Raw genomic sequence first — 22,049 nt, 5'->3', positions numbered from 1 at the left:
TGCATGGAATCAACAGCAAAAGGGATATAAGGCACTCTTAAACCAATTTAAGAGTGTCCACATAGGTGGGCTTGCTCTTATTTTACTAAATTAGTTTCTGAACATATTGGGTGAAATCAAACCAGGCCCAAATAATTTGCCCTTTACCTTTCAGCACACCATATCACCTTCATTGTATCTACAGGAACGTCTGACTTTTAAATTGGGATTTTCAAAAGTGCTCATCATTGACCTAACTCTATTCCTATTGAAGTTAATGGTAAAACTCCCATCAGCTCCAATGGGACTAGAGTAAAGCCAATGCTGACTGTCTCAAAATCCCATCCTTAATTTTTTGACAAGCCTCATATAAGGAGGCGTGGTTATAAGAAAGATAATGATGGAGTTAAATGCAGTTTAATGCCAGTATTAGTTCTGATACTAACAGACAGTTTCAAAAAGAGGGTGGGATATAGCTACTAGATTTTTACATTCTCCCTAATGGGTTGCTATGTTTGGTAATAGTGTAACTGAACAAAAGATCAAGAACAAAAAAAGCCAGATTCTCGGCTGATGTATATCGGCATAATTTCACTTACTTCTGTGAAGCTATGCTGATTTACACCAGCTGAGACTCTGAATTAAAGCATTTCAAACATTTGTATCATTTTTTTTGGTAAGCACCTGAAATTCCTTCAGGAAGGCCTCCATTTTCTGGCTGCTGTTCAGGTTGCTGATACCTTCATTCAATTGAGAGATGGCATTACTGCACCATGCATCAATTTCATCTCCAATGGTGAGCACATCATCCCATAGAGACACGCTTACACTCAACTTTTCTACATTGTCTTCAGTCCTCTCTGACACCTGTTGGAGTGGGACAGACATCAATATCCTTAATAATTAATTTCACATTTCTTTAAGCTTGATCCAATTGCAAGAAAAGTAGCTCAGAAACAACTGGAAAACCTAACCTCAGGTCTCTTATTTTACAAACAGAAACACATTCAGAACAGCAAGACTATTATCTGCATTTCAGGTTTATTCATGGTAAAACTAACATAAACCACTACATGCCGATGCCTCTGAATGTGTATACTTTGACTAGGAAAAGAGTCGCAAGTGGAATTAGCTGAACAAATGTTCATTGACTTTAAAATGTGTTATATTGCTAGGATCCCACCAAACATTGAAAATTCACCTTAGAGCCAATTTTGATGCATCAAAACTAGTTCATTAGTAGTGAGGGATGAAATGGGTCCAAAAAATCCAAGTCTCAAACCAAACATGAACCTTCTTTTAGATTAACTCTCTGCATACATACACTCCCCCTACACTCTCTCTCTCTCTCTCTCTCTCTCCCCTTCCCGGTTTCCCTTCTTTGACTTCAAATAAGCATCATACCTCTGCTTAAACCCATCTAGGGACCTCAAATGGCTTAGCCGTCTCAGCTAAATAGGCTGCAGTTTTCAAAACTCATGAGGCTTGCAACTAACCTGGGGTCAGGAGGTAAGTAGGGAGCAGTTCATCATGCACGCTAAGGAATTTCTCATCTGCGCAAACCCCAAATGTATGGTACAAGAACAGAAAAGAGCAGCTCACTAAGAGCTTCAGAAGGATTTCAAACCATAAAGGGATTTGCAAATAAAGTTCTATAGATATGAAATCTTAAAATATTATGTTTTGTAATATACGATGGGCCACATACTCAGTTGGTGTAAATCAATGTACCTGCATTGACTTTAAAGAAGCATCACTGATTTACAGCAGACGAGGATCTGGTCCAAATTTACACATCCCTGTATTTCAGACACCAACAGAAGTGTGCACTGGTCTGGTTTATAGTAAATTACATCCAAATAGTCAGTTTCTCAAAAAATGCCTTTTTTTAAATCTAGCAAATGTACCTGATATATATTTCTATGAGCACATACTGTAGGTACAAACCAATCCCAAAATATTTATGATTTAGCTCTCTGAGATTTATTCCAAAGTCACCTTTAGTTAAAAAAAAAAAAAAGTATTTTCAGTTCCTAAGAGAAGCACACACATTGCAACGTATTCTCGGACTGTAAACTGAGTCTGCCGTATAAGGAAAACATCATTCATTGTCCTTACATCCAGCCATTTGTCCACAGTACTGTTCATATCTGTTTTCACCAGCATGGGATCACAGTTATGAATTCTCTTCAGCTCTGCTAGCAAGTGTTTTCCTTTATTAGTGAAGGCATCCAGCTCTTTCTGTCTGTCATTTAGTTCATTCTTGACAGCTTCATGCTGTAAACATAAATGTTTGCTTGTTTAATACAGTCATAAATAAATACATAAAAATTCAGCTCCCCAGCCATCCACCTCTAGAGACCTAAAGTCACTGAACATATGGAATGTGTTTTATAGTTATTCTAGTTTCTTACTAACAGTTGTCGATGTCACTAAAGACAAGGCAATCTGTAGTTCTTAGAATAAGTGGAATAAGAAAATAATGTTCTGACAGTTAAAGTACATGAGTGGTTATGCAATAAGAGGTTATGGGCCTATTACAGGACTGAGTGGGTGAGTTCTGTGGCTGTGATGAGCAGAAGGTCAGACTAGATCAGGGGTTCTCAAACTGGGGGTCGCAAGTTTATTATGTGGGGGGTCCCGAGCTGTCAGCCTCCACCCCCAAATCCCACTTCACCTCCAGCATTTATAATCGTGTTAAATACAAAAAAGTATTTTTAATTTATAAGCGGGGGGGGGGGTCGCACTCATAGGTTTGCTGTGTGGAAGGGGTCACAATACAAAAGTTTGAGAACCATTGAACTAGATGATCATGATGGTCCCTTCTGGCCATAAAATCTGAGTGGGAGTAACAAGACCTGGGTTGTTTTCCCACTCTGCAATAACTTGCTGTGGGACCTTGGGCTAATAATTTACAAACTTTCCAAGCCGCCATTTTCCCACCTGCAAAATGGGGATAACAGAAACACATAACAGTCATGCAGCATAATTCACTAATGTTTGAAAAGTGCTTTGAGAGCCTCAGACAGACGTGCATGCAGAATGTGCTGCAAGTGAGGGTTGACACATGCTGGCATGGCTGTATGAGGGATCTTGCAAACTCCTGCATATGTTCTTTTGGCCAATGTTGTCAGGAGGTCACTGTCATAAGGCTTATATTAAAAAATGTTACCAGCAACATCAAAATAAACTAAATAGAAATAAAAGAAACCCTTTGTAAAACAGACATTGTAGCATTATGGACTAAAAGTCTTCTATGCAACAGTTTGTGAAGTTATAATTCAGAGAACTTCACTTTAACAGGATGATTATCTGAATTATAATTCCAGATATTATGATTTTTATAAAACATAGCCCATAAAGAGACATGTTTTAATACTGTGTGTTTTATGGTGCTGACTACTGAATATTAATGAGGATTTTGCAATAAACCCACTACAGGCTTCCCATCAACATTACCACTTTCTAATGAATGGAGAGAGTTTAACTCAAAACTTACTCTCAAGGCGGGTTGAGTCTTAAGAGTGACTTCAGGCCAGCAGAACTTGGAAATGTAATAAATGTAATTCATGAAGTGTATGGAATATAGGGAACCAAAGTCCTTGACACTTTTCCGTGTCCAGTACTGTATCAAAGTAACCACTTTGGATAAACTAATCCACAGGCACCGTCTTCTGATCCCCGGTTCTGACCCAGGCTCCGTCCCCCCTCCACACAAGCCCTCACCCACCCCGCCTTTTCCCACTCCACCCCACCCCTTCCCACCCAATTCCTCCCTCGAGAGTACCGCGTTCTTGCTCCTCCCCCTCCCTCCCAGCCTCTTGCACACCACAAAACAGCCGTTCATGGTGGGTGGGAGGGAGGGAGAGGTGCTGCTCCACGGGGCTCACCAGCGGGCGGGAGGCGCTGGGGGTTGGTGGGGGGAGCTGATAGGAGGGCTGCCGCTGGATGCTCAGCACCCACCATTTTTTCCCCAGGTGTGCTCCAGCCCTGGAGTGGGCACCTATGAACTAATCCCATTGCTGGGGGAAGGAGACAGAGAATGTGTCATGTTTCAGAAGCAGAGGCTAATTTGCTGATGTTGCAGCATCAATGCCATGCACTGTCATGGAAGAGACTGAAGTTCAGTTATTGGCTTGTCCTTTCATTTTGTTTTCAGATGAACAAAAATCATCCAAGAGGTTATTATGGTAAAGCATTAGAAACATGTTAGGCATTTTCTTTCTCAGTGCCTTTGAGTAGAGTATCCATCTCCAGTATCTATGCACAGCTTCTCCTTGAATACAAATGTACATTTAAAATCACTAAAGGAATGTACAATATACTTAAAACAATAGAAAAGGAGATTGAAATTGAAAGGTTTCCCTGCAAAATGTGCAGAGTGCACACTAATGGCCAGATTCTTCCCCCATCAAAGCCAATGGGAGATTTACCATTGATTTCAGAGGGAGATGATTTGGCCCCCAATACTGCAAGGAACTTTAAGCAAGGATCAGACCAACTTCTCGTCAAACACAAAAAGAAATGATTCACCAAATTTGTTGAAACCGAAGATCCATTCAGTTATTTTTAAATGAAAATATCGGAATTACCTTTGATAAAGCTCTTCTGATATCCTCCTGATCCTTCAAAATTGATTTGGTCATAGTCACATTGTCACCATTCTCTATGACTTTAGTTACTGCCGATTTCAAACTCTGATATTCTTTCATCAAATCAACCAGGACGCGGCACTGCTCCTGTCTGTAATGGAAAATAGCTGTGTTGAAAGAATGGTGTTCATTCTGACATTTGTGAATCCAGGGGATGTGACACAGGCATTTGTCAGGGAGAACTTCCCCCGGAGTGGCCCAGGGGAATCAGGTTAGAATGTTAAAGCAGCAGGATCTATGTGGTTATGTACATAATCATCCTTATCACTTATACAGCACTCTTGATTCATCAATCTCAAAGCACTTCACAAAGGAAGGGTCTCTCACTGCTATTGTACAGGCGGGGTATCTGAGCAAAGTGACTTGCCAAAGGCTACACAGCATGTCAGAGCTGGTAGTACAACCCAGGTTTCTTGATTTCCAGTTCAGTGTCTTACTTACTGGACCATGCTGTCTGAAAACCACAGTGCCATGTAGCTGGCTTCTGATTGTGCATTTTCAACCTCTTGTATCAACTAAATTAAATTCAGTGAAGGATTTCAAGCTTCTTGGTTAAAAAGGAAAAAGTAGAAATGAAGGCTGAAGAAGAGGGAGACCTGTCTGGTGTCGCTGATTTTTCAGTCAAAATATTTTCTTTCTTAAGTTTAAAATATTGTTTCAAACCCCTCTGGCTTGAGACCATTCACCTGGAAAAGGGAACAGTTTGCTGCTGAAGCCAGATCTTATGATTTTATTTTGGATTTCCCTGCCTAGACAGAGAACTTCAGGTTCAATAGAAGTTTTCAACCAATTCAAGCTCTTCACGAGGAGGAGTCAGACAGAACAGAAAGCCCATATTTTCTTTATATAATGTACTTTGTTATAAACAGTGTTCCATTGACAAAAGGAATTTGAGAGCCACAGATGGCCAAGTGTGAACGTCGGTCATTTCTGAGTTCATCTCCTTCTCAGGAGCACACCAGAGAAATAACCATGCACAGCAAGATTCCCTCTGGCTTACAGGAAAACAGCTTAAAATAAATAATTATATTTGTTAAAAACCGAAAGTTAAAATTACATTTCTTCAGGTCAGAAAGACTCACTATGAAACTGACTTTCAGGTACTTATATGGTTCCCCCTACCATAGTATCTGAGCAACTCATAGTCTTTACTGTATTCATCCTCACAACACCCCTGTGAGATAGGGAAGTGCTGTTATCTCCATTGTACAGATGGAGAGCTCAGGCACTCAGTGACTAATGACTTCCCATATAGCAAGTCTGACACAACAGGGAATTCAACCCAGGTCTCCTGAGTCCCAGTCTAGTGCCCGAGCCACCAAATCATTCTTCTTCACTGCCATAGCTGGGCTGTAGCTGGGTGAGTTAAAGGGAGCTAAATAACCCAGTTACATAACTCTTAAAACTGCATGTTTTATTCTTGGCTCTACCTCTGACTTGCTGTTTTGTGTGTCCCTGCGTAGGTCATTTTGCTGTTCTGACTCAATTTCCCCATATGTAAAATAGGGATAAATATACTTCCACAAAGGGATATTATGTGGATTAGTTAGGTAATGTCTTTTCATTGCTTTGAACATGTACGTGCTATTATTAATTATTGTTTATTATTAAGCAAGCAGGTATGGCTTTATATACGTATGGTATCTTCAGTTCCCAGGCGGTTATGTCTGGCCTCGAGACATCTGAGGAACTGGGGGGCACTGGGGCTAGTGCCTCCACAATGGAAATACTGTGGATGCTGATCTATATTTCCATTTCCGTGTGTCATTCTTAAGTGAGTTGTTTTATGCACTTAGGCTGAGTGGGGCTCCACGGCTTCTGGGAGTGGAGGTGAGAGCAGGACCCAGAGCAGCTGTCATAGCGGGAGCAGGCAGGAACTGGGATGTTCAGGTCCACCCAAAACTGGAGCTGGCTGCCCCCTCCCAAAGGACCCCAAGTCTTTGTAGCTCTCCTCACTCCCCATACAGAGCACCCACCCTGACTCCCCTTCCTATTCCTCAAACCCCAACCTCCCCCACTATCCCTGACTCTTCCCACTCCCCAGGTCGATCAGCCATGCTGACTTCCTCCCACTCCACAGGTTTAATACAATGCTTTGTGTGTTTAGATCTCACTATTCACCTCTATCCCCCCATTCAAAGTGAGCTTCCGCTGCCTGAACCATGCCTTTGCAGCACATAAAATAAAGATGAGGAGCAGGTAGTGACCTTGACAGAATAGGTATAAGAGCCTGGTAAATTAAGTCCTCCTCCTCCCCTTTGTTCAGATCTGCACACCTCATTACCAGATAGATATTGGGAAACTAGAGTGAATTCAAATGAACATAACACCTGTGGTGACTGTGATAAAGGGACTGACAGAGGATGAAATCTATAGAAGTGAAATACACATAGCTTGGCTAAGTGCCAGCATGTATACAAATATTTGAAGGGTGTCAGTACTAAGGAGAGAGAGGAATTTTATAGTGTAACCCAGAGTCATGTTTGAAAGAGCCTACCGCTTATTTCAGCAAAAAAACAAAATGTACAAGCAAAAAAACCTTAAAAGAATGTTAGTTTTCTTTTCAAACAAATGCAAATGCAGTTAAGACTGAGAAAAAAATACTGGAATATATATCAAGAGAATATATATCACTATATTCTTATATAGACGGATAGACCCCCACCATGCCCTACTGAGTATTATCTAACAAAAGGGTGGGCAAACTTTTTGGCCCGAGGTCCACATCGGGTTTGCGAAACTGTATGGTGGTCCAGGTAGGGAAGGCTGCACCTTCCCAAACAGCCTGGCCCCCACCCCCTATCCACTCCCTGACTGCCTCCCTCAGAACCCCCAACCCATCCAACCCCACCTGCTCCTTGTCCCCTGACCGCCCCCTCCCGGGAACCCACTCCCTATCCAACCCTCCCTGCTCCCTGTCCCCTGACTGCCCTGCCCCCTATCCACACCCCCGCACTCTGACAGCCTCCCTTCCCAAATCCCACACCTATCCAACCACTCCCTGCTCCCTGACTACCCCCCGGAACCTCCTGCCCCTTATCCAACCCCTTCCCCCCCCCCGCTCCCTATACCACACCCCCTTACCACGTTGCCCAGAGCAGGCGTCGCGTCGCGCTGAGGCTGCAGGGGAGAGGGGACAGCAGGGGAGGGGCCAGGGACTAGCTGGGCAGGACGGTCCCACAGGCCGCATGTGGCCCGCGGGCCATAGTTTGCCCACCTCTGATCTAACAAATGGCTTGAGTTATGATTTTACTCAAAACAATCTTGAGCTGGGCTGACTGCCTAGAGGGTGGTGCTACATGCAGACATAGAGGAGACTTAAGCTCAGGAGTAGTTTCAAGCCAGTGGAAGATTGGCATGTAGCAGAGGTAGCATGCAGGGAAACAGTGCATTATGTACATTCTAATTATATAGTATTCATGTAGTCTTAATGGACATTTCCAAACTTTCCAACCACAGGGTAAGTTCAGAAAAGCACAAAAGAGCACATAATTAATATGGATTTATTAATTTAAGATACCCTATCTCCCAGAACTGGAAGGGACCTTGAAAGATCATTGAGTCCAGCCCCCTGCCTTCACTAGCAGGACCAAGTACTGATTTTGCCCCAGACCCCTAAGGGGCCCCCTCAAGGATTGAATTCACAACCCTGGGTTTAGCAGGCCAATGCGCAAACCACTGAGCTATCCCTCCCCCCAATTATGTCATGTTTGTACAGTGCTTTTAAGATATCAAACAGTATATGACTGCGAGGTGGTATTATTGTATATTGGAGTTGATGTGGCAAAAGAAATAATATACAAATACCTAAGCTCTCTTCCTCTACCAAAAGAAAGGTACTCATTCTCCTTCATTTTAAGTATATCCAAAATCTACTTACTTTTCATGGATTAGTTTCTTGGTATCCTCCCAGGTAGCTTCCAAACGATTTATCTCTTTGTCAATTTCAGGCGCTAATGTTATATCCTTTTGGGCCATTTGTTTTGCTTTGTCCATCAACCACTGCAGTTCATGCTGGTATGAATTCAGTTCATCCTCTAGTTGGTTAAAGATCTTTAATCTGCAAATTGAAAGAGTGGATACACATTTACTTCTTAGCTTCACTGAAAATGAAATGAGAGCGAGAAAGAGAGAGATTGTATATAAAATATGTCTGAGGGTCAGTTTTTGACTTTAGATGTAACAGTGTGAATCTGGGACAACTCTACTGAAGACGAAGTTACACTGGACTGATGCTGGTGAAACTAAGATCAGAATCTAGTCCTCTGTGTTTCTATAACCATACATGCATACGCCCCTTCTCCTCAATTCTCACACAAAGTGTACTTGGAAATATTCTTCTAGAATTTTAGAATCCCTTTTAAATCAGTCTCCTTTATAATCTGACAGTTTATTACAGTTAATGGGTTCCATTCATGTCTTGCTAATTTGTGAATACACAATCTGCAATGTCTGTGCTAATGGAGGCAGCTGTGCCCCAAGAAAGGGCTAGCAGTTTTTGTACTGTCACTTTACAGTATGGATTCTCTCAGGACAAAGCAACTTTTAGTGGCTGGGATTTCACCATCTGCTTTGCCAGAGAAAGAGATCTGAGGGATGTGCTGAAACAGAGCATCTGCCATGCCCTCTCTTCTGCCAGACTGCTCACTTTTGGAACTGTGCTGGCTGGCTCCACAGATTGTGTGTAACTTGCACCACTGCAACCTTTTCCTTTGCAGACTTTCTACCACTGGAGACCTAGATTTCCCAGGAGTGAATTTAACCCAAGGAATAAAATGATTATGGAGTAGTCTGTCATCAAAACATCTAATACTATGGAATACAAGCAAAAAAACAAAAAGGCACCAAAGATCAAGTACTTCCTAATATTTTTGTTTTACCTTTGTTGTAATGCCTGAAGTGTTGGCTCCTTCAATCCTTCTTTGTCAGCTCTTTCCTCAATATCTTCAATGCTCTTTAACATCTGTTCTTTACGCTCCATGAAAGACTTCTGTAAGGCTCCAAGGGCTTCTGCTTCACTCTGTTTGGTTCCCAACAGATTTTGGACTGACTCCAGTTCTAAGCACAGATTATCAGCCATAGCCCTACAGGATGACCTCTGCTCAGAACTTCCATGTCTTAGATGATATTGTGCTTTTGTAAGGGCTCCATCCAAAGTGATTGCTGCAGGTGCTAATTTGTTAATATCTTGAACAACATCCCTCAGTTCTTTCTCCAGCAGTTCCGATTTAGCCTTATCCATGTTTCCAGTAGTCTCTACTGTCTGCCTCAGGTGATGAAGCACACTTGATGCAGCAGCATGTAACTCTAGGAACACCCCAAGCTGATTCAGAGCCTCTTGTCTTCGGCTGGTTATTTGACTGGCCTCCTGGAATAGCAGGATGCAGTCTTCAGCCTTCCCCTGTAGCATGTGGTGCTCCTCTGGGCGACTAAAAGAACACAGCTTTTCTACATGTTCCCTCAGACTTTGAAGTTCCTGTTTCTTGCTTTCCACTTCCATAGAGTGGTCCTTTTGGAAAGAAAGGAAACAAACTGATTTTCCATACAAAGGTTCAAAGAGAAGTCTTGACAAAAGAAATTAAGCTCATCAGTACGATTATCACTAAATAGAACCCAGTAAGAACAATGCTGCATTGCTGATTTGCATTAACCCAATCAAAAAAGTGAACTGTGTACTACAGACAATCAGATTTCCAACAGGTTAAGCAGCTTCATCATAATTTTAGCTACATGGTCTTTGGAATGCACTGTGCATAGGATGCTTTTCTTTATATTTTTTAATATTTCAACTGGATAGCTTACCTGATTGCGGCATACAGCTGGGTGCTGATCAGCTGTGTTTATCTCAGAAGTATTTTGCAATTCACCAAGAAACTGGTTAATCCATTCTGAAAAACTGAGCAGCAGTTCATCAAACTCCCCATGTTCAGCAACAAGAGACTGAAGGAAACTGATCCTACAGGATATCAAGTATAAAAATAAAAAGTTAACTTTTCAGTGTGAGTGAGTCACTTTGATTAATCAAAACTGCAGCTGACTAGACAGTATTAAAATACATTCCAGGTGAGAAAGAAAGAAAGAAAGAAAGAAAGAAAGAAAGAAAGAAAGAAAGAAAGAAAGAAAGAGACTCATGGGAGCAAAGGTTGCAGGAGTGGGCCCATGATCTTAAACTTGAATTTTCAGACATAACAATTCTGTTTAAAGTAACTTCAAGCAAGTGCACTTTGGGCTCCATCCTGAAAGGTGCTGAGCAATCCAGATAGATGCTCATCCTTTCACAGGAGTACTCAAGATTAAGCCATTACAGACTAAACTAAAAAAAAAAAAAAAACTGCTATATCATTTCCTATGCAGGAGAAGACTGAAGGGGGACAAGAAATGCTGCAAGATTTCCCTTGCAGAATTCCATACATATTCGCCCCGAGAGAGTTGGCATTTTCTTTGAAGAAGTAAAATGTTTAGGCTCCAAAATCAGGGGATACTTGAGATCCATATGGATCTTGAGGAATCCATGGAGACAAGAATATCTGAGTGGATTCTAACTCACAGCTGCTATCAGCATGGTTCTTGCAGAGGTCAAGATGGTAAGGGCTCCCTCACCAGCTGCTAGACCTGGGCCTCCCCACAAAAGGAAGGTTCCATCGTACCGAGCAGGAAAGCACGGTAAGTTAATGCCAATGTTAACTTACATGAGGAAGTTCCATGGTATTTGTGTGGGGACAATACTACCTCCACTGCCTGCCCACCCTCCTCCTAGCACAAAGATCCTCAACACTTCCACTGGAGAAGGTGAAGAATGATTTCACAGAGGCAGCATACTGGATCTGTTGGATTCCCATACTCTCCACTTTTGCGAGCATATGGCCCATAAAACCTAACATTTCCAGCGTCACACTGTAAAGCTGTTACTGGGGCAGGGTATTCTTCATCTGCATTGTTGATTACTATTTTTGAGCATGTAAACCATGTTAGACACACCCTGAAACACAAACCTCTTGATAACAGTCTGTGGTAAAGCTTTCCATCTCCCATCCAGCTCTTTGAACTCTTGTTTCATGGCTTTCACGCTTTCTTCAGAAGCTGTTGTGAACAGTGACTCATTTAACTGTAATAGGCTGGTATACAGTGAAGCATGGGATGTAATATCAGCTTGCAAATCCTGGGGAACAGTAGATTGCACATTTTAGGGTAAATACGGTATCATAGTATGTAAGTAAACATGTCAGACTGTAGTCAGCTGGGGAGCTCCAACACACTACTCTCAGTCAAGACTCAGGTATGACCAAATCCTTACAGGTGTTCAGGGTTTTTAGAACATCTAGACACTCAGCAAGTGCTCAGTAACTCTTGAAGGGCAAAGCTTTGCAATCATTTCTCATGTTTGTGGGCACTTATTCAAACAAGTAGACAATGAAACTGCTTGTGAGATTAAGTGCTCACACATCAGTAAATGGCTGAAAAATCTAGCTCAGAATTTGGTCCTTGTCACCAGTGCTAGAGCTGTGTGAAAAAAATCACACTTTGGCCTGAACATAGAAAAACCTCTCCATTCTCTTCAGTGCTGAAATTAAATTATGTCTTCATTGGATTTGTAAAAAAGAGCTGCTTTTGCCCAAATGTTTCCCATTAGTCCACTACAACACAGGGCATTTGTTCACGGGGGAAAAGTGCCTTAGACTTGTGTGAAATTTTACATTCAAAAACTCAGTGGAAGTGCTGCAAAATCACCATTTCCATTCTGAATGCAAAATCCCTGCAAGCGTTGCTCTCTGAAAAGTCTTCTCATACAATAAAAAAATACACAAGTGTATTACCTAAAGAAAATACAGCCCTGCAGTCTGAAGATCCTGTGGCACTCACCCTGAAGCCCCTCAGTCTCTGGTGGGTGGTAGGGTATCCTGTAGCACTCTTCCCCAGGAAACAGCATATACTAATTGCAAAATAAAAATGTTCCTTAAACCCCCCACCTCCGATTTTGCCTGCACTTTCATAAACACTAATATCTTTTCTTTTGTACAGCACCTATCACACCGAGGTCCTAGTCCCTGAGTGGGGCTCCTAGGCACTATGATAATAAATGAATCAATAAGTAATAATGTAAGCGCTTTCAGTTGAGTGAATCTCTACAATTCAACTTCAGTCAGATTGTCAGAGGTCAAATGACCAGATCCATTCCTATAAAGCTACAGAAAAGGCAGTTCATAAAAGCAGGTACACTTCTGGGCTAACTTTCAATCCCAAAATTTACCTGTACTGACTGTAATTCACCTTCCAGTTTGACTCTATCAGCGGAAACATACTGGTCTGGAGGTCTGGCTGCAGTTTCACATCTCTCTAACCAGGTCAGGAAGATAGATAGGTCCTTCTCCTGCCTAACAAAAGCATGGCATAGAACATTACCAACACAAGCGCTCCATGTTCTCTTGGACAATCTGCAGAAAAGTCTCCGTATTTGTCAAAATAAAGGCGAGCGGGTTACTCACCTCTGCCACTGTGCTAGCAGAGTCTCTAGTAAGGTTTGTTTCTCTTTAGCTCTTCCTAGCAGCTTTTCATATCTCTCCTGTAACACTGTAACCTCCTGAATAGCTTTTTCTTTGTTGGTGACCTTATGAGCAGAGGCTAAGAGGGAGGTCACAGTGTTGTTCAATTTCCCCACAGCCTGGCAGAGATCCTGTTGATGGTGATAAGGAAATACAAGACACAAATAGAATAAACAAACAATAATACCCATGAACCAACTCCTATTCCTCTACAGGAGCTCAAAGAAGGCCGTGGAATTGGTAAGGTTTCTCAACACATGAAGGGAAAAGCCATGCACAGAGAGGACTCCTCGCTCCCTGAATGGCATGGAGCATTACTCCATAAATGCTTGGATTTGATCCATGTTACTCTTTGGGAGGCAGGCCAGGGAAGTGGCAGGAGTGTGCCAGGGCATCAATAACTACCAAGATCCAGTGGCACAAATCCTGCTGAAAGAAGCACAGTATCTGCAGCACTGCTGCAGCCCAAGGATCATGGAATTCCTGCATAGGTGTTCCATGACCTCAGAGAAAGGATTCCAACACCTCTGTCCCCCAACAAAGGTCCACTGCACAATGCTCCTTTTCTCATTAGGTTGGAGAATTTGTCTTCTATTAGAAACAAACAACATGAACACATCAGACACAGAAGGTATATAATACTTGGGGTAAGAATCTCCTTGTAAACAACTTTAGGGAAAAAACCCACTCAACTATGAAATGGTGAGATCCTCTGGAGTGGACAGGCTGTGCCTGGCACAGGCTTGGTTGGGGGCCAAAGTTCCAGACTCCCTAACAGCTGTCTAAGGCTGTTCTAATTTATTTTGGCAGCTTATAGCCCTACGAGGTCATTCCAGCAGCCGAGGATAGCTACAGAGTAGGGACCCTCAGCCATGCCCTATGTGCTGGAGTGGGGGAAGGCATGAGAACAGTTACAGTGGATACACACTAACTTAGGCAAAGGGAATCGTGCACTAAACAGCTCTGCCAGTCTTAAGCAAGCCTTGTAATGTGCCATCTCAGGAGAACTGGGGCTACAATGTCTACATGAAAACAAACCAGAAACAATAAAAATGATTTAAAAAAGGGAAGACTGAACCCCCCACCCCAGAATCCTAAGCTTGCAATAGCAAAGCACTTCTACCAAATGAATTACAAGGTGTAGAAAAGGATGCAATTATAATACATCACAGAAGAATCAATCTACAGTGAGTATCTCAAAAAGAAACAAGAACGGCAGAGAAAGGAACGCTAATATTTTAAGGTAAATAAGGATGCAGAATTTGTTCTCAAAAGATAATAAATTGTCATGGTACAGTATTCATTAGTAACGCTTAAGCAGCAAGCCCATTATGGCTGCTTAACAAGCAATAATAGTAGAAACAATTTCACCTGGTGTATGGCTACATATTCTACATGCAACAATAATTTTTCCTCATTAAACCTGTTGTTGCTACTATCTACAACTATTTGCAGTTTAAGGGGTTAGATTGTCCTTGCAGATGGCTTTTCCAAGCAGCTGTCATTGACATCAGTAAGAATTATGCACACATATCTGCAAGGGCATTCTGACCAAAGATTTGTATTTATTTTCCTAGAGGAAATAAAAGAGAAGTAATGATGAATGTGTATGTAATATATAGAGAGAGGTGAACCAAAACCCTGGAGGAAACTCCCCTGAACTTTGGCTTTTTGAAATCTGAATCCAAATCCATATTTTGCTAATTATCTGTATCTTTATAATGGATGACATCAAAACCCAAAATGGAAACAGCCCCAGAGTCCTAGAAGCTAGAAATCTGGTTCTAGATCTGAATTTTCCAGCTTAAGGCCATGTCTAGTGTGAATAGTCAGTGCGATAAAGGGAAAATAAACAAAAGAAAATCCATTCCTAATCATAGATTTCTCTAAACCAGAGGTCACCAACCTGTCAATCACAATCGACTGGTCGATCCTGGAGCCTCTGCCAGTCGATCATGATCTCCGGACGCTAAAAGTCCAGGGGTGCAGCGGGGCTAAGGCAGTCTCCCTGCCTGCCCTGGCCACGCGGCGCTCCCAGAAGCAGCCAGCATGCCCCTGAGGTCCCGGAGAAGAAGGGGAGGGGCAGGGGTCTCCGCGCGCTGTTCCTGCCTGCAAGCACCACCCCCCACAGCTCCCATTGGCCAGGAATGGGGAACTGCGGAAAAAAAGAGAGCTGCGGGGATGGTGCCTGCAGAGAAGGGCAGTGTGCAGAGTCATGTGCTCCTCCGCCCCCCAAGTGGCCGCATGGACATGCTGGCTGCTTCTGGGAGCAGCGTGGGGCCGGGGCAGGCAGGGAGCCTGCCTTAGCCCTCCTGCACCACTGCCTGGGAGCCATCCGAGGTAAGTGCCACCCAGTGGGGGGCCCACACCCCTCCAATCCCCAACTGCCAGCCCTGAGTCCCCTCCTGGAGCCAACACCCCATACTCTCTCTCCTGCACCCCAAAATCCCTCCTGCACCCCAACCCCCTGCTCCAGCCCTGAGCCAACACCCCATACTCCCTCTTGCACCCCACACCCCCTCTCGCACCCCAACCCCCTGCCCCAGCCCGGTAAAAGCAAGTGAGGGTGGGGGAGAGCAAGTGACAGAAGGAGGGGGGATAGAGGGAGGAAGGGGGCAGGGCCTCAGGGAAGGGGCAAAGAAGATCCTGAGTTGCACTTAAATTCAAAAAGTGATCTTGTGCATAAAAAGGTTGGAAACCACTGTGTAAACGAAGACAAAAATTCTTGTAATTTCTCAACAGGAACATTCATAACTGTGCATTTCTTATCTTTTATGACAACGTTTTAAAATGCAGACGAATTTATAAGTTCTCAAGGCTTGCTTCACTCCTTTATCTGTGCCCTCTAGGAGCAGGAAAGTCTGCCCGAAGGGATGGGGAGATGTAGTGACAAATCCCACTTGGTTATGGGACTGGGCTGTCTGGGGACATGTGTAGATTTTGTGTATTTGCCAAGGAGTCTCCTGTGGAACACTGGCCCAAATTTAAAAGCTGTGCCTTCAGGCAGAACCCCTCAGAAGGCATGGCAGGGTAGGGGTTGGTAGCAGTAACTTGCATGCTCCTCCCCAGGTCCAGTTGCTCCATAGCCCATGGAGGTAAATCAGTCCCTCATCTGTAAGTTATTTCTGTTTTCTGTAAGAAGATCAATATAATACATATTCCCTCAATTAGTAAATAAATATACAAGCAACAATTATGGAGCATGTTTTTACCATGTGATCTTGAAGAGCTTTGTAAGTATCTGCTGATGAAAAACATGAAGTAGCTGGCTCAGCCAGTTTAGCTTCAAATCTAGACACAGCCTGCTGCACCTATGACATATATACAAAAGAGAGGTTTAAAAAAACTGCAAAAAACAAATTCAATGACACATTTTAAAATTATATATTTACTAATAAATTAAGTATCCAGAGCCAACTACAGTTTGAAGGGCTGACCCTGTGAGGTTCTCTGTGCTTCCTGAAGTTAATAGCAGTCTAGGGCACTCAGCTGCTCTCAGGAGATGCTTAAGCACCTCACAGGACTGGCCCTTTATGCAAACAATATTCATTCCAACCTGGTACTGAAGATGGACAATTTCATATGTCAAGTGTCTGGACTTGATTTACTGTTGTAGCATCCAAAAGAATTGTTCTCTGTTATTTTAAAGACATATAACACTATGGTTCTGCATTATGATTTCTCTGTTTCATTACCTTTTAAATCATTTTAAACAAAATTTACCAGTGGAGGATTTGAAACTGCTTAGCTAACTAAAAATAGACCTTAATACAATCTCTTGTATAATATAATACGGTACTGTATGTGTAATTTTAGGGTTCTACTGGGAAACTATAGACATTCTATAAATTGTCTGTGAATAAATAGTCTATTGAGAATTTGCAATGTTTACCTGATTGAGATTTTCTTCATATTTCTGCTGCTGTGATGCGTTCCCTGCAATTATTCCTTCCAGACAGTGTGCATGATCTCGAAGCTCTTCCCAGTACCTTCTGATCTGTGTTAACTTGGCTCTAATATGCGCAGATTCTCCAGAAGTAACAAACTGAGAAAAAGACTGAGCTTCCTCTTCTAAACTTGGGATTCCATTTATTTTACCATCTATTTCTTTACTAATAACCTAAAATGTAAATAATAATAAATCAGTAGCCACAATAGATTTTCAATTGATCAGAATAATCACTTTCAATTTTCTTTCTATTAGTGCTAATAGTAGTCACAGTAATTTTCTTATAAATCAATGTTCAGGACAACTCAGAGACCATCCTACACATATGGTTATAAAAATCCTTATTATATTATCTAAGCTCCCTTTCCTTCTTGGATTTAATGTTGGAAAGCTGATTTAAAAAACATTATCTACGAAAACCAACTAGTGCAGGCTAAATGAAATGTACATTAGTATAAGCAGACAGGATGATATTTAGAATCTTCTGCCCCTTAAAATTGGTTGAATAATTCTGGTTGAGATTCAAGAAGGAAAAATAAATGTAACTTAGTCAGCAATTGACATTTAAAAAAGGCTTGACAAATAAACTTAGTAAATGTACAATGAAAAACAAACTATATCAATCAGGAGATAGAAAATAAGCAAATATAAATGTAATTTAACAGTTTGCAAGCATGTGCCCTACAGTGTAAATAGGAGCACTTTATACATTGGAAAATAGGTATTTTCCATCTCAATTTTATGATCTCTCAGTATAAATCAGATTAGAAATTTAACTTGGGTGATTCTGCCTCTCAAGCACAGGGTTAAATGGAAAGCCAGATTGGAGTTCAAGATGACATTCTCCTCCAACTTGCTCTGGGTCATTGAGCAGAGGTCTGGGATAATCTAGCATTGGCTTTTGATTTCATTAACTGCTTTGCAGATAGGCACTAGCTGATCATAGTTTAACCTATTTTATATGTTTCTATGCTTATTTTCATTGGCAATTAGAGATAAGCATGAGACCTTCACACATGTTGGAAACTTGTGACACCTACACATATTTACTCATTAAACTTCTGTGCACATGGAAAACTACGTTTTCTTCACCAGGGAAGACTGTTCACTTAGACCATGTGGCATGTTCGTGAAGCTTTGCTCACAAGTAGTGAAATATAGTTATCAGAACTGGCTGGCAATGGGGAGAGAGAAGCCCTCTTTTACTAATGTTAGGAAATGCTCTATCATCCTCATAAATGGTTCTGTAAAGGTATATGTGAATGGAAGAATTCCAAAATTGTCATGAAACTGTACCATTCTAGGCATTAGATCTACTCAACCACTGTCATCATGATGATAACAAAAATACTAATGATATTTTACTTGCTATTCAAAAATAATTACTCAATTTTGGATGAATAGAATTTTGCAAGGTTAATATCTAGAACAGCAAAGTTATATAGTATAGCTAGAATGCACTATAGTAAATCAGTAGTTATAAAATCTGTGTGTAATGTTTTGAATTAATTCAGATTATGAAATAACTTTTTTTGCATGAGAATACAATGCTAATGAGAGGTACTAGATTGACAGCACTGAAGCTGTAGTATTTTTTTAAAAATATAATATATGGAGATATACCTATCTCATAGAACTGGAAGGGACCTTGAAAGGTCATTGAGTCCAGTCTCCTGCCTTCACTAGCAAGACCAAGTACTGTCCCTAACAGTTGTTTTTTTGCCCCAGAGCCCTAAATGCCCCCTCAAGGATTGAATTTACAACCCCAGGTTTAGCAGGTCAATTTGCAAACCACTGAGTTATCCCTTCCCCCTCTCTCAGCAGAACAGTAGCACCTACAGTGCACCTAAGAGGAGATGGATAACGGAGTCTGCCAACAGTGGTACCATTTAGTGATAACTGTAGTAGTAATTTCTGTGGAATTAGGAATTACAGTGAAATCGTCAAGGGTGAAACCCTAGCTCTACTGAAAGCAGTGGGAGTTCTGCCACTGACGACAAGGCCAACATGTGAACCTCATTAGACTTTTCACATAGGGGTTAGTGAACAGTCATGCAATGATAATTATATTCATCTGTTCTGGTGATCTAGAGATGAGAAAGTGTGTATCACACAATTTTTCCACTGAGCCACTCAGATTGTGACATTGTTTAATACTGTCTACTACACTATAAGCACGATTAGGAATGTGACACAAAGCAGCAAATACACTACAATACACAACACAAGTTCTTCAAATGTAGACAGAACTATAAACATTATGAAAGCAACTGAGGTGGCATCTATTTATGTCTCGATGTTGAGGGACACATGGCTAGTTTCACACTTCCTCGTGCATCGCCTTGCTTTTGTTCATTAGAAACACACTCATCTTTATTTCATGTAGCTTCATGTTGAAGAACTTTCTTTATTTTATGGTAATTCACTCAAATGTTTATCTATTTAAAATAATTTTCAGTCTGATAACTGGCATTTAGTTGAAGTGTTATACTGAATTTCTCATAAATTTACACTGGGATGGAATGTAATCACTGCTAATCTGTTCAAGCACAGCACACAAATAGGTATCAATTCTCCAATCAGATCTGCATGGATGAACCACTATGTATTTGCATAAGTCAGTTAAGCTTCATGCAGAAGAACCAGTTCAGGGACGTATTTCTAAATTATAACATAATGTCATGTGTAATTCAGATGTGCTCAATTTCCTGCATCAGAGTCACTGGGGTTCTATCTAGTAGCTGCTAACAAATAGGGATGTATGATTTAATGTGTCTCTGTGAAAAACACAGAAATATTAATTTTACTCAGAGTTTTTTAGAAGCATGGATTTAACGACAAGGCAAGAATTCAAGCAGTGTTTTATTTTTCACTGCCGCAACCAAGAGATAGATGATTTCATTTATTTAGTATATGTTAATATGATCACACCTTCAGAAATTAATATTCTGCCAAGAAACTCTTCCAGTCACCTGAATCAAATCAGACTTGGGACCCTTTCAAAATATATTGTAACAGCCTGCAGCAGCCGAACTGCAAGCCATTGCAGAGTTAAAGGGTTTATAGAAAACTCTACAGTTTGGGAACTTTGGACCCATGAGCACACGAAGGTTGAGGAGACATACCATTATTTTTTGCAGGGGGATGTAAAGTAATCCTTGGAACTGACAGCGTATTTTTGACTAAATGCAACTTTTGGAGGTACTAGGCATCTCTGAGGCCAATAAATGAATTAGGAGAAAATGTGTACCTACAATACTGTACAGATCATTTGGAATTCTGTAAATACTGTAGCAATAAAGGTCTATGGGTGCACAAGCTAGTGAGCACACTAGTTCCTTTATTATTTCAGCATAAAAGATACACAGAACATCAGGTGCTATAAAATAAGGTGCTATAGCCACTGACTGATGTACATTTTACAATACAAAGGCTTTCGACACTCTGTATAAATATACCACATGACTATTTTGTAAGCCAGTGAGCTTCATTCAAAAAAAGAAAAAAACTATTCATTAATTAAAATGTTTTAATATTACATACAATGAAGGTTTTGTAGGTATAAATAGCCACTAACAGAGAAACCAGCCTATAATGTTTTTCCTTTAGCTCTTGAAAAATCTTTGAGCTTGGTATCTTTGTATACAAAGTGTAACATCTTTACATCATTGTAGCTCTGAAACTTGAGTCAAATGTCTGTTCCTCGCCCTTGCAGCCACTAGCAAAAAAAAAAAAAAAAAAAAAAAGAAAGAAAGAGAGAGAGAGAGAGAGAGAGAGAAACAAGGTTTTAATGCTCAATGTAACATGTGAACCAATCACCTTCATTTGGCTGGTTTGCATATCCAAGGGAGATGATGATGTTTCCAAGGCATCCAGTTCTTTTTCTTTTTCAGTTATCCAGATGGACAGAGCTTCAAAATTATTGCCAAAATGATCCCACTTGCTTTTCACCATTTCCATGGTTTTAATACTAAAATTAACCAAATTAAGTAGAGAAAATAAACAGTTTAATATAATGAAACTTTTCTTTCGAGGTCTAATTAAAAAAATACTTCTTACCTAAATTACAGGCAGTTTGTATTTTCAAAAGAATGTTTTTAGAGAATGTAGATGTGTGTTTTGGACCAAGGTCATATCGGACTTTGAACAATTCCATTAATTTCAATAGTGGTACATACAATATGAGTAAGTGTAAAATCTGTGTATCAAGGAACATATGAAAGCAGGAAATAACAAAGAGAAGCAATCCAGGCACCATATACACACAATATTGTGTGGAATATGAACATTATATGGCTGTACCAGATCCCTAAAAATAAAGGGGTCTGAATTCATTTTACAGCAAAATGACTAAGACCAGTATACTGTAGCTCTGCATGTGATCAATGAGGACTGACTGCTTTATTCTCTTGTGCTATAAACAACAATCTGCCAGCCTTGCAAGTAGCTGCTTTTTTCGCAAGCAAAGAGTTAACACCGAGTGAAAGAACAGAAAACTGATGACTCCTGAGCTTGGTCCAAAATATTTTTTTGTCCATAAATGTACATTTTAGATGTGTTAAAACAGGAAGAGATTCTGCTTGATCTTGCTTTGGGTCCAAGGCTTCACACAAGAAGTACCCTTCTCCTTTCTCTCATATGCCCCCAATTGGGTATATCAAAATTAACTCCTTGGCCATAGCTTTAACTCTTCTCAAAAAATATGACACTGATTATGAAACCCAGACCTGCTTGGTGTGGCACTCTATCTCCTCTAATGGCAGCTAGACCAGCTAGTGAGTAATGAACCTGCTACTGTTTTGGCTAAGAGAGGTTTGTCTTTTAGCTCAGGCAATAGAAGGTCATGCATTAAGCTCCAGAGGTCCCAGGTTTGATCCCAGCTGATGATGACCAGAGTCTGTCAGTGTTACAAGTGGGGGAGTCTCTGAA

At 41.1% G+C, this 22,049-nt stretch overlaps 2 protein-coding genes across 2 annotated transcripts in view; both read right to left on the bottom strand.

Annotated features, from left to right (window-relative positions):
* LOC128834254 (nesprin-1-like) overlaps positions 1–18,245 on the bottom strand; it is a 124,999-nt gene extending 106,754 nt beyond the window's left edge. The window contains exons 1-12 of the mRNA XM_054022869.1: positions 18,213–18,245; positions 17,064–17,291; positions 16,384–16,482; positions 13,115–13,302; positions 12,880–13,003; positions 11,624–11,790; positions 10,434–10,587; positions 9,512–10,140; positions 8,512–8,691; positions 4,572–4,722; positions 2,098–2,256; positions 664–846 (exon numbers count right to left, since the gene is read on the bottom strand). Of these exons, the coding sequence (XP_053878844.1) occupies positions 664–846; positions 2,098–2,256; positions 4,572–4,722; positions 8,512–8,691; positions 9,512–10,140; positions 10,434–10,587; positions 11,624–11,790; positions 12,880–13,003; positions 13,115–13,302; positions 16,384–16,482; positions 17,064–17,291; positions 18,213–18,245 (2,295 nt within the window). The remainder of the gene's footprint in view (positions 1–663; positions 847–2,097; positions 2,257–4,571; positions 4,723–8,511; positions 8,692–9,511; positions 10,141–10,433; positions 10,588–11,623; positions 11,791–12,879; positions 13,004–13,114; positions 13,303–16,383; positions 16,483–17,063; positions 17,292–18,212) is intronic.
* A 2,227-nt stretch (positions 18,246–20,472) lies between these two features.
* Positions 20,473–22,049, bottom strand: part of LOC128833815 (nesprin-1-like) — an 87,096-nt gene continuing 85,519 nt past the window's right edge. The window contains exon 29 of the mRNA XM_054021968.1: positions 20,473–20,838. Coding sequence (XP_053877943.1) covers positions 20,781–20,838 — 58 coding nt within the window. The 3' untranslated portion in view covers positions 20,473–20,780. The remainder of the gene's footprint in view (positions 20,839–22,049) is intronic.

This window comes from Malaclemys terrapin, chromosome 3 (assembly GCF_027887155.1).
Source record: "Malaclemys terrapin pileata isolate rMalTer1 chromosome 3, rMalTer1.hap1, whole genome shotgun sequence".
Taxonomy (NCBI): Eukaryota; Metazoa; Chordata; order Testudines; family Emydidae; genus Malaclemys; species Malaclemys terrapin.
This window is presented reverse-complemented; position numbering and strand designations above follow the sequence as displayed.